Source organism: Macaca fascicularis, chromosome 2 (assembly GCF_037993035.2).
Source record: "Macaca fascicularis isolate 582-1 chromosome 2, T2T-MFA8v1.1".
Classification (NCBI taxonomy): Eukaryota; Metazoa; Chordata; class Mammalia; order Primates; family Cercopithecidae; genus Macaca; species Macaca fascicularis.
In genome coordinates, this window is record NC_088376.1 from 116,922,977 (window position 1) to 116,935,539 (window position 12,563).

General features: G+C 53.1%; 1 protein-coding gene across 24 annotated transcripts in view; it reads left to right on the forward strand.

Annotated features, from left to right (window-relative positions):
- Positions 1-12,563, forward strand: part of CACNA1D (calcium voltage-gated channel subunit alpha1 D) — a 326,154-nt gene that overhangs the window by 310,949 nt on the left and 2,642 nt on the right. For 18 of the 24 annotated variants that reach the window (XM_005547396.5, XM_005547395.5, XM_045386046.3 and 15 more), the window contains 7 exons: positions 2,718-2,834; positions 3,533-3,900; positions 4,621-4,647; positions 5,922-6,071; positions 7,384-7,547; positions 10,567-10,688; positions 11,888-12,208. In XM_005547396.5, the coding sequence (XP_005547453.1) occupies positions 2,718-2,834; positions 3,533-3,900; positions 4,621-4,647; positions 5,922-6,071; positions 7,384-7,547; positions 10,567-10,688; positions 11,888-12,208 (1,269 nt within the window). The remainder of the gene's footprint in view (positions 1-2,717; positions 2,835-3,532; positions 3,901-4,620; positions 4,648-5,921; positions 6,072-7,383; positions 7,548-10,566; positions 10,689-11,887; positions 12,209-12,563) is intronic. The other 6 variants (XM_005547398.5, XM_074032479.1, XM_074032485.1 and 3 more) reach the window with 3 other exon arrangements.

A 12,563-nucleotide genomic window follows, 5' to 3' on the forward strand; every position in this document is an offset into this window, starting at 1 on the left:
CTTTAATAAATATGTTGTCATTATTTGTCTTTGGAAGTGGCAACTTGGGCCACCTTTCAACCTTCTCCATGATTTATGTTGCAAACAAATTCTCTGTCCCATGTCTGTTCATTGCACTATCTTGTCGACTGAATCCTAATCTTGTGTATCACTGAAGATGTGCTGGAGACAGTTTTTGTTTCTATTATGCAATTATGTTATATGTGTATTTCAGTGAAATGTCAACCCGTCAACAGAGGATGATGTTAAAAATTATCCAAATAAATAGTTTTCTATTTCTTTTAATCAGACCTAGTCCAATCAGTTGAATGACAGTAAATAGGATTATATGTTGTTTAAACTTGGGAGCATTCCTGGCCTTTACTGCCTTGTAATATGGATAAATGTACCAAATTTACTTGGGGGTGTTGACTTGAGTGCATTATAACCTATGTTTATTTTGTGGAAGCAGCAGCAAGTGTCTCAAACCTTGTCTTTTTGTTTGGGAGCCTTAGATATGTAACAGACTTTTCTTCCCAGTTGATCCAAAATCAGAAGTGAAACCCTTGCTTAGCTCATCATCCCTCAATAATTTACCCTAGGAAGCTCTGAATGAATGAAATGCAGGCTGTTGAGTACTGCTGGGTATGACCTTTCTTCACATTCCTGCAGCTGTGCTGTGTAAGAGCTTTTACCAACATAACATTGCAGTTACCTTCTTGATGTTTCCATGAGAATGGCAGGTGGGTCCACCTCAGAACCAAATGACCTCCCAGGCTCAGATGTGCTGAATTCAGGGATCCTGAGAGAGGGAAAAGAGTGTGTGTGTGTGTGTGTGTGTGTGTGTGTGTGTGTGTGTGTGAATGCATGTACGTGTATGCACAAGCATACACACATGCATCCTGAGCCTGTGATCAGAGGGACAGGAGAGCGAGAAGCAGCCTCACTGACCACCCCAAGAACTGTCTTGGTTTGATGTGGGACATGACTGTCTGTCCCCTATAAGATCTCAGCATTCCTAGCCAGGAAGCTTAAAGCTTCCGTTCCCGGCTCTTCTTTCACCTTCAGAATTCACTAAATGGAAAGATCTGCTGCTCTGTCTTCACAGATTGGCTCAAATCAAACCCAACCTGGCACCGTTTTTAGCAGAATTGTCTCAAAGGCTGGGTGCTTTTATGCACCAGGCTGTTTTTATAAGGGCATCTCAGGAAGTTCCTGTGTGACTTTACATTCTAAATTAACATCACCAGCACTGGCATTGGCAACTGCACAGGACCAGTTTTGAGCATCCCCAGACCAGTGAGACCCAGCCCTGATGGATCTGGCCAGACTGCGGCCACCGTCCCCTCCTCCTCCCTGAAGCACTGCTGGGTATCTCTTTTACCACGTGTATGTCTCAGGGATGGTCATCATGCCTCTCTGTCCTTGCCACAGCTGCCCACATGCTACCAGGTGTTGTGGAGGAAGGACAGGGAAGCGGTCTCCTCCCCTGAGGACCCACCACTTAGCCCAGTTTTCCTTTACAAACCACCCTGAAGTTGAAGCATTTGCTGCACAGTCAGTGTCTTAGCTGTTCTCTAGGCCTTTATGGCTACGGAGCTGTAGGCAGACTGCCAGTGAGTGAGGAGGGGCTGCCTGGATATAGGACCCTAGACCCAGGGCAGAGAGGACATGCCTTCTTCAGTTGCAGGTCTTTCGGTGGAAAAGGTTAAAGTTGCCATGCAGTCCCTATTAGTCTTTAACTCAGCATACTGTTTTTCTCCAAATTGGTGGTCAAAACATAATTCTCTCAGAGCTGGAGCAGACCCTTCCTCCATGCACCGTGCATAAGCATCTTGGAATGCTTCCCTAATGAAGCTGTGAACAATTGAAGGGCTTCTCCTGGGCCCTGTCCCAACATAGCAGGGACCGCAGTGAGGAAGGCAGCTGTGAGGGCCCCAGGGGAGATGCAGAGTGTCTGTGAGGGGCCCGGAGGGGTCTCCCCGTGGGGTCTTCTGGTGGGTCTTGCACTGTCTGCAAAGGCTGATGAGCCACTTTCAGTTTGTTGTGATCTTCAAAAAGCGGACCCCCTGTTGGTGAGTTCTCAGCCTGCACGCAGGCTACAGGCCAGGGTATCCCGATGACCATGGTGGCCGGGTCTGTGTGCGTGTCAGTCTGCTCCGTCGTGGTCCGAGTGTGCTGGTGGTTGCAGTGTGTTGTGTCACTCACTCGTTCCATGGCTTTTTAGCAGAACCAGTGGCCCGAGGGCTGATTGGTCTGCCTGTGCCTCTGGCACCTACACCTAGGCTTCCTCATCCTAGATGCAGCCAGGAAGTCCATATCACCCTCCCTTTAGATCGGCCAGGCTGTGCTCCTTGCCCTGCTCTGGGCTTGGAGAGATTGGGCTCTTGTAGGTGAGCCTACTGAAGACTGTCATTGAGACAGGGACATAAGCTCTTGGCTTGGCAGACCCTAGCACTAGTAACCAGGCAGTGTTCCTTGGAAGTGGGGGTATTTGCAAAGGAAGCTACTGGGTTGCAGGCCTCAGGCATCCTACCTAGGACCTTCTTGACCATCTGGATGCCTGACCATACCAGCAACCCTTAGACTGCCTTCAGTGACATCAGTCAGTGCCCTGGATTGGCTTTTGGGGAAGCCTTCCTCCCCACCGCTGAATCAGGAAGGAGCAAAGCCAGGACCCAGGCTGGCCCCAGGGCCCATGTGTGGTCTAACCTGTTCTGCCATTTCCATTGATCTAGGCGGGATTAAGGACACTGCATGACATTGGGCCAGAAATCCGGCGTGCTATATCGTGTGATTTGCAAGATGACGAGCCTGAGGAAACAAAACGAGAAGAAGAAGATGATGTGTTCAAAGTAATTATTCCACGCCTAGCTACACACTGGCCACCTGGAAATAGCAGGGCAGGACTCCAGTTTGGGCAGTTAATGATCCACGGAAGAGTCTGGAGAATGCAGCCCAGCCCCAGGGTCTAGAGGGGCTTTCAGACCACACCCTCCCCCGCCTACAGACCCTCCCCATGCATCAGCACCTCTTCTAGGGCCAGGCCAGCTCTTTCCCTGAGTTTATCCACCTTCCCCTCAGTGCCTGCTTCTGAGGAGCTCGGCCACAGCCACTGGCCATGTGGACGAGCATCCTGGTCCTGGGTCCTTCTGGCAGCTGCCCACACTACCCTTCTCCTTATGGGGCCAGCTCTTTGATCCACCAGCTGGCTTTCAGTCCCCCAGCCCAGAGACCATGCCCAACCTTGGGGCCACCAGCCAGCCCAGCTGGGTATAAGTCACCCCAACTTGGAGCAACCGGAAGAGCACACTCGAGTGACAGCCGACAGCTTGCTCCCCAGCTCAGGAAATCGGTAACCTTCCTCATCTCGGGGGGACCAACTGCCACACAGTCACATTCACCCTGATCATTAAGACACTCAGATTGTTCTACAGGGATCCTACGGAACTTGCCTAGAATTTGTTTTTCATGTAGAAAAAGTTACCTAACATAGCTAGTCTGCATCAAATACTTGTTAAATTACCTGGTGTTGTCTCCCATTATTTTGCAGAGAAATGGTGCCCTGCTTGGAAACCATGTCAATCATGTTAATAGTGATAGGAGAGATTCCCTTCAGCAGACCAATACCACCCACCGTCCCCTGCATGTCCAAAGGCCTTCAATTCCACCTGCAAGTGATACTGAGAAACCGCTGTTTCCTCCAGCAGGAAATTCGGTGTGTCATAACCATCATAACCATAATTCCATAGGAAAGCAAGTTCCCACCTCAACAAATGCCAATCTCAATAATGCCAATATGTCCAAAGCTGCCCATGGAAAGCGGCCCAGCATTGGGAACCTTGAGCATGTGTCTGAAAATGGGCATCATTCTTCCCACAAGCATGACCGGGAGCCTCAGAGAAGGTCCAGTGTGAAAAGGTAACCTTGACGGTGTGTTTGCACTTGCTCGTGTGGTGTCCACCCGTGTTGCCTCTAGTCCCAAGGAGCAAGGCGGGTCTGTCCTCTGTGCTCTGGAGCATGGAGGAGGTTCCCCGTAGGCGTTTGTGTCAGGATCTGTGAGTGCCCCCCAGGTCATTGCCGCCTCTGACACTCTCCACGTGATGAACCTAAAGGATAAGGGCCACGTGCCATCCCACGTCCTGTATGGGGTCGCCGAGGGGCCTTAAAACAGCAGCCACAAACCCGCCTCTCAGTTGTGCTCACATACTGTGCGACAGGGGTTGATGAATTATTTCTCTAAAGGGTCAATGAGTCAGTATTTTAGGCTTTGAGGACCATACAGTCTTGCAGCTTCTCAGCTCTGCCGCTGCAGTGTGAAATATGTAAGTGAATGGTGTGTGGCTGTGTCCCGGTAAAATTTCCCTTATGATCACTGAAATTTGAACTTCATATATTTACATATGATGAGATAGTTTTTGTCTTGGGATTTTTTTTTTTTTTTTTTCAATCCTTTATAACTATGAAAACTGTTTATAGCCCATGGGTCATAGAAGCCCGGGTGGCAGCCCCCATGTGGATGGCAAATCATAATTTGCTAACCCCTTCTCTAGGAGGTAGCCTGATGTTTGCATTGTAAATTTGGTTGGAAATTAACTTTTATCTTCTCCCTCCTTCCCATGTTATGCCTTTCCTGGATAGAACCCGCTATTATGAAACTTACATTAGGTATGTGCTCATTACCTGTTTTCGTGTTAAATACTGTGATGGTATGTTACCATCTGGCCTCTCTGAGTGCTGAAGAATGAGAAACACTTCTTTAGGCCAGCCTGTTAAAGGTTATCATAATTCATGGCTGGGGACTCAGAGGTCAGAGGTTGTTGCTTCTAAGCAAAGGCACCTTCAGATCCATATCTCTGTCGACTGTTGCCATCCAAGGACTGGTGTCCACACACAAGGTACACCCCATGGGCTGGCTCCTGCAGGCCTCACAATGGCATTAGGAGCATCCATTGTGCACTTATGGAGGCCTCAGCCTGTGTGGCTGGCAGCTGCAGCTGCTCTCTGGAGTCAGGCTTCTTGTGGATGCTTTGCAGCATGACCCAAACCTCCCGAAGGTCAGGAATGGGATCTTGTCATTTTCCCTGAAGCCCTCGAGATATGTGTAGTATATTCCACTCCACGCATATTGACCTGAGTTGAATCGTGGTTGGAATGCTCATTTTGTTGGGGGCCAGGGGAGGATAGCTCTTCCGGTGTCATGTTATCAAGTGAAGTCGGGAGCCATGTGGGCCCGAGCTGGGTGCAAAAAAGTGGAGAAGTCGGAGGAAGCACCATCCTTCCTTTGGAGAGAGGATTGACTTAGCCAAGGCCTTTTCTGAGGACTGAAGCCAGCATGAGCCGGGTTTCAGGGAGACTTACCACATTCCTGAGGCAGGGCAGCCTGTGGAAACATGGTGGACATGTTCTGTGACAGTTTCCCCTGTGGCACTGTATCCAGAACTCACGTGACCTTCCTGATTTGATATAGCAGAGGTCGGTGGCCAGGAAGCTCCTTTGTTCCAGGTTTTGAAGTCACACTAGGCTGGAGCTGGGGGACTAGAAGGAGAGGGAGGGATCAGAGCAGATGCCCTGGGAACCCAGGTCTTTTTCCCGGGGCCGCCGACCACTGTTTGCAGCATCGTAGGTCCATTTTTTTGTTCTGTTCTCCGAATTGCACCTATTCCTTTGGCTCCAAGGCCTCTGGACACAATGGTTTGACACCAACATTGTGCAGGGCACTGAGAGAGACCCTATCCTGGCACGCAGGCACACCACACACACAGACAGACACACATTGCCGTTGCCAGAAGCCTGAGCAGTCCAGTGCTGCCTGAGGCAGGTGCATGCTGGGAGAAGTGAGGAGCACCCAGGCAGGGTTGCTGGCCACATGCAGAGGTGCGGCTGCAGCAGGAATTATCTGCCGCCTGCCCAGGTTCTCAGATCCTCTCTCCCGCCTGCAGGTCCGACTCAGGAGATGAACAGCTCCCAACTATTTGCCGGGAAGACCCAGAGATACATGGCTATTTCAGGGACCCCCGCTGCTTCGGGGAGCAGGAGTATTTCAGTAGCGAGGAGTGCTATGAGGATGACAGCTCGCCCACCTGGAGCAGGTGAGCTGCTCTGGCTCCTGTGGAGAGCAGGAGGCCACCCTGCCCTGGTGCTCTGCCTGCTCAGGAAGCCAGGGCCACCGGCAGCTGCACTGGGCTTCCCCTAAAAAAGCAAAACGGGAGCAGAAACTCCAGGCCAGAGGGAGAGTGGAGCTGGAGAAAGAGAACCACAGAGAGGCAGGGTGGGGACTATTCTTTCAGACCTGTTGCTTATTTCCACTAGGGGCCTCTGAGGCTTTTTAGTGACAGCTTGGGAAATGGGAGCTGGGCCTGCTTCATGGCTGGGTTAGTGCCTTTCCACCACCCCCTGTCTTTGGAGAGATCAGTTTTTGCTGAATTAACACTTGGAGCTCTGGTGGCCCCAGGGCTCTGTGTGCACAGCGGCTCGGCCAGCCTGGAGCTCGGCCAGGTCCTCATGCACAGCACCTGCCTCCTGTCACTTCAAGGGGTCTCTTGGGGAGATGAAGAAACAAGGGGTCACTCAGCAGAGGGGTCCGTCTGGCTTCTGTCCTGCAGAAAGAATGTTTGTAATTAGAATGAGCACTCTGCTTTAGGAGGCGTAGCAGGCGGATGAAAATCACCCTCCGCCCTCTGCTCCCGAGGCTCTTCCCTGTGTCTCCTTCAAATGCCTGACTTCTGAAACCACTGACTCTGAGCCAAAGGAACTTGTGTTCCCTTCTCTAGGGCTTTTGTTCACACTGGCGCCTGCTTGGATGCCCTCACTCCATCTGCTGGCCTCATCCCCCCTCTCGAGGGTCTGCTCTAGGGCCTTGCTTTTTGTTTCCATGACTGGAATTGAAATCCCTCTCCCACCCCCCAGAAAGAAAACCTCATGGAACCATATGAGTTCCTCTCTTCCAGCACTGGCTTTTTCCAGCTTGCATTCGATTTCTCTGTGCTCGTGGCATTTTCTAAGCCCATTGAGGGTGGGGCTCATGCTTCATGCATCTTGGTGTCCCTGGTGCCCAGTTCCTGGCAGAGGGAAGGCGCTCAGGAGAGGGGCTCTCGGAGGAAATGAGTGGGTGAGAGACTGGCTCACAGGACATCTGCAATCCACGTTTGCCCTGGAGCTGAGGGATCAAAACTGCCAGCACATCCTTCAGCACAGGCCTCCAGTCCCCAACCTTCCTGTAATGGCCCTTGCTCTCCATCTGGAATCTTCCATGAAACTGAAGCCAGCCTTGTCCTCATGACTCAGCCAGTCCTACTGTGTCCAAGGGAGGAGGTGGGGAGAGGAGCATGGATGTCAGTCTGGCAGGGTTGAGTGACAGAGCTTGTTACCTAGAACTTTACTGCCCTCTTCTCTGACCTCCAGGCAAAACTATGGCTACTACAGCAGATACCCAGGCAGAAACGTGGACTTTGAGAGGCCCCGAGGCTACCATCACCCCCAAGGATTCTTGGAGGACGATGACTCGCCCATTTGCTATGATTCACGGAGATCTCCAAGGAGACGCCTACTACCTCCCACCCCAGCATGTGAGGCCAGATTTTTTGTTTTGGGTGGAACCTCCTGGGGAACAGTGTGCCTCTCCACCACCCCCGCTCTGGGGGCGGGTGATGGATGTGTGCTGCCAGGTGAGGACCCTTAGTCCTCAAGACCAGCCCCGGGTCAGAGAGTGTGTCTGCTTTCCTTTCTTTCTCATCCACATCCTACGTGATAGATCTCCAGCCTCTTCAGCGCCGTGCTTGACTCTCTTTGAGAAGAGAGAGGCTGTGGGGCCCTGAGATTGCACACGCACATCTGGTGAGGGTTGTTTTGCATACATAGCATTGTCTTTGAACCTGGGACCATCCTGAGAGGTAGGCAAACCACATACATGCTTTTGCTGTTGTCAGCCCTGCTCCACTCTGTGATGGGGTGACTGAGCCCCCAAAGGGGAAGAGTGGGCTCAAGTGCAGAGCCAGCTGTGCCCCAGGCCCGTCTTGCAAAACCCCATGCCTCTGAGGGCCACCTGGACATTCTGGTGTCCATCTGTCCTCAGGCCCCTCCAGACCTTATCCTCCTCCCTCATCTTCCCTCCTTCTCCTCCCTCATCTTCCCCCCTCCTCCTTCTCCCTCATCTTCCCTCCTCCTCCTCCTCCCTCATCTTCCCTCCTCCTCTTCCCTCCTCCTCCTCCCTCCTCCCTCATCTTCCCTCCTCCTCTCCCATCTTCCTTCCTCCTCCCCTCTCATCTTCCCTCCTCCTCCTCCCTCATCTTCCCTCCTCCTCCTCCCTCATCTTCCCTCCTCCTCCTTCATTTTCCCCCCTCCTCCTCCCTCATCTTCCCTCCTCCCCCTCCCCCTCCTCTCTCTTCCCCCCTCCTCCCCTTCCTCACCTTCCCTCCTCCTCTCTCACTTTCCCTCCTCCTCCCTCACTTTCCCTCCTCCTCCCTCACTTTCCCTCCTCCTCCCTCACTTTCCCTCCTCCTCCCTCATCTTTGTGTCAGGTCTGTCAGTGCCCTCTGTTCACGGGGCAGGTTTTGGACTTGTTGGTCCCCTTCACTCTGGGGCCAGGAAACCCATCCCGCCTAGAGGGGCTGGAGCTGGGGCTGGCTGCTCCCACCTACTTTCCCTCTGCAGCAGTGGGTGGCAGGAGCTGGAGGATCTGGGTCATCCTGAGCGAGGAACTCCAGCTGGGGGAAGGGGTGCAGCCCTGGCCCCTTCCAGCTCCTGGCTGAACAGTTTCATTTTGAACATGTGGGCATTTTGATGACGATTAAGGACTATCCATTTCTGGAATTTCTGAGGAATCAAGCATATTTTTGAAGAGGACTCTAATCAGTAACCAAAAATAGCCGTGACACATTGGCTTCTGAGTCTGCCAACTGCATATACTATAAAGCACCGCTGGGAGGTGCCCAGGGCCCTCTGCCTCACTCCAGCTGTCACAGCCCCACTGGGGAATGTGACCAGACCCATTTCCATGGTTAATATTTAATTCCTCAGCCCAAAACACAGGCTGCTAAATGAAGTCACTCTGTTTCCATAAATACTAGATGAAACAGATGCAGGTGAGGCCGGGTGGAGGCCCTCGCCCTTGTGAGTTCCACTGCCTTCCTCGGGCCTTGGCCTTTGTCTGTTTCCTACCTGGCCAAGCCAGCAAGCACATGAATCCCACCGGCCACAGTGCCAGAGAGGAGCTGAGTGGGTAGGAGTGGCTGTGCTCGTGATTCGTGAGGTGGTTTTGCTTTGCTGCCCCGCAGCTCAGACCTTGGACAGGGAGAACATTTCACTCCTCCGCCTGTGTTCTCAGCTGCATGGGGATTCCCTCCTCCTCCAGAGAGTGTTGTGCAGAGCACAGGGACGGTGGGGATCCATGGAGCATTTTAGACATGGAAAAGCACCGCATGCGGGAGAGGGACTGCTGCTCTCCTTTCCCAGCCCCCCGCCCTGCCATTAGATCTGGAAACCCGTGCTCCACAGCACAGTTGGCCCCTGGGTGGTGCGTGGAGGGCAGGCTTTCTGATGAGGCAGCCGTGTGTGTTCCATGTAGGCAACTGAACAAGGAGGCCCCACAGTGCACACTGGGCCCGAGAGACCAGGACTGGCTGTCTCGTTCCTCTCTCCTGGGCAGTGCCTAGCCAAGGACTCAGCCCAGTCTGTGTGTGCAGCCCCAGTGTGCCTGGGAATCCTCTCCTGGCTAGGCCCTGGGCTTTCCAATAGAGGAATGAGGGGCCTGTGGAGTTTTGCCAGGGCTGAGAAAGGCCCTGTGACCTGAGAAAAGCAGCAGTCAAGATAAGAGCCATAAAAATGCCTTGTAAAGTAGGTGTGCTCTCCACGGAGACCCCTGCAAGGGTAGGAGGTTTCTGGGAGGAGGCTGCTGGCTGTGTCTTAGGGCCCCAGAATTCAGACTGATCTCCTGGGCCTGGTGCCCTGTGCAGCTGGGAGCCGTGGATGGTCTTGTCAGGCTGTGTGTGAGCCTCTGTCGGAAGAGCTGTTGGCAGGACAAGCGTTTTCTTAAAGGTAGGGTTGTCCTTGTTTGTCTTCAGTGCTAGAGAAGCTGAATCTTTCCCAACAACAAAAAAATTTGCTTATTAAGCTGATCAGTGCAGTTAGTCCCTCCCTTTAAAACACGTGTAAACACAGGAGCCCCAGCAAGATATGTCAGCCCTTGGGGACACTTAGGGTATCTGGAAGGTGACAGTGGGAAGTGTCGTGGGGTTCTGGCAGGACTTGGGTTCTTGCACTGAAGTCCTGTGTGCGCCCCACAGTATGCAGGGCCAGGGCTTCTGACTCGGATCAGTTGCCCTAGGGGCTGCCTTCGCTCCTCCTCCTGAGAACAGGCGAACATTTAAAGGTAGTAAGTTCGTACTTTTAAAAACATCCCTCACTGGGGCTTCTGCCTTCATCCTCTCCTCCTAAAGTTTGGAGACCTCACTACCTAATCTTTCTCTCGGACAAACCACTTGCTTCTTCCTGGGCTCCTTGCTGAGCGTCCGGGACCACCCTGACTGAGAGACAGTGTCCCAGCCGAGAACCTGCTTCACAGTTGCATGATGCCCTTTGCTTTCCCAGCCCACCGCAGATCCTCCTTCAACTTCGAGTGCCTGCGCCGGCAGAGCAGCCAGGAGGAGGTCCCTTCATCTCCCACCTTCCCCCACCGCACGGCCCTGCCTCTGCATCTCATGCAGCAACAGGTGAGTGGCCCACCTGGTCTCGCCCCCATGCCCAGGGGCACCCCACATAGGACCCACCATCAGGTCACTCCCTTCTCTTTGGCCTTAAGCACCAAGAGGGAAGGAGAGAATCTTCACCTACAGTCTGGTTAATCTTTGTAACAATCCTGCCAAATAGCTGTCGCCATGAGCCCCATTCTGCCCAAGCTCACACAAGCAAGCGACCGCTGGCATTGGAATCCGAGGAGCCAGCTGCCAACGCTGGCCTCTCTACCCAGGTGCCTCCCTGCGACCCCCACCACCTCTTCCGGGCATTGAATATGGAGCCTGATGTGATCTGAGCTCAGGGGGCGGGGGCCACTTGGCTGACTCTGAACAGTCGGTGCAGCCCTTCATTTTCTCTAAAGTGCTTCCTTCGTTAAGTGTATGGGTCCCTCCGTGGGCAGGGCCGTGTGGGCACTATGCGGGCTTCACCTCCCCTGCCTACCAAGGGAGCAGTCTGGGGAGAACAATTTGCCCATATTGAGGGCGGCTGCACAGGCAGGAGGGTGGGGCCAGGGCCCACTCACCAGGGCTTTCCCTCGAGGATAAGAATATGGCGCTTTTTCTTTCTGAAAATATGACATCAGAGATGCTATTCATTCGTGCACGATGGGGTGGTGGGCATGGACCTGTGCTGTTTACAGACTGGGTTCCCCGTCCTTCTCTGCAGAGTGAACCCTAAGGTGCATCTGCCGTGGTGGGATTGTAGGACCGGGCTTGTACACAGTGCTTTAGCACATGCAAAATGCCAGCTCTAGGATGCATTATTCTAGAGCAAAGAGAACCAGCTATGTTTTCCTGTAAGTGCTAGGAAGTGGTAGTTTCCCCTGAAGGTACTTCGGTATTTAAACCCAGCATGAACTGGGTGGTGTGTTCACACCCACGGCTTGTTGGGCTTCCCTGATTCTTCTTCATTCTGAAGCAATTTCATGAATTAGCAACTGATAACTCCTTGGGAAAAGCCATAGGAAATACATTATAGATTCGGGGTAAAAGAAAAAGTCTGCTAGAAAACCAAGTCGTCACCGCCCATTCATTCAGTGTACCCATGTCTCTTCCAAGTCTTTGCCTGGACTGCCCCTGGAGAACGCAGCGCCCGTGCTTGGTCTGTGTGCAGGAGGTTTGAGGCCCGGACCTCTGAGAACCTCTGGTCTCCCAACGCTCCTCTCTCTCCTCAGATCATGGCAGTTGCTGGCCTAGATTCAAGTAAAGCCCAGAAGTACTCACCGAGTCACTCGACCCGGTCATGGGCCACCCCTCCAGCAACCCCTCCCTACCGGGACTGGACACCGTGCTACACCCCCCTGATCCAAGTGGAACAGTCAGAGGCCCTGGACCAGATGAACGGCAGCCTGCCATCCCTGCACCGAAGTTCCTGGTACACAGACGAGCCCGACATCTCCTACCGGACTTTCACACCAGCCAGCCTGACCGTCCCCAGCAGCTTCCGGAACAAAAACAGCGACAAGCAGAGGAGCGCAGACAGCTTGGTGGAGGCAGTGAGTATGGCTCTTGGCCATGGTGGGCAGGAAGCACCAGGAGCAGCAGAGGTGCAACTGCAGCAGCAGGAAGGGCAACAGCAGGAAGGGCAGTGGTGGGAGGGCGGCCAGGCTGTGAGCCAGGCTGCCTCAATCGGACACTTCTGAGCAGCAGGAATGTACCTGAAGCATGAGTAAAAACTGGTCACCACCACTGGGTGTGGTGGCTCATGCCTGTAATCTCAGCACTTTCGGAGGCCGAGGTGGGTGGATCACCTGAGGTCAGGAGTTCAAGACCAGCCTGGCAAACTTGGTGAAACCCCATCTCCACTAAAAATACAAAAATTACCCTGACATGGTGGTGTATGCCTGTAAC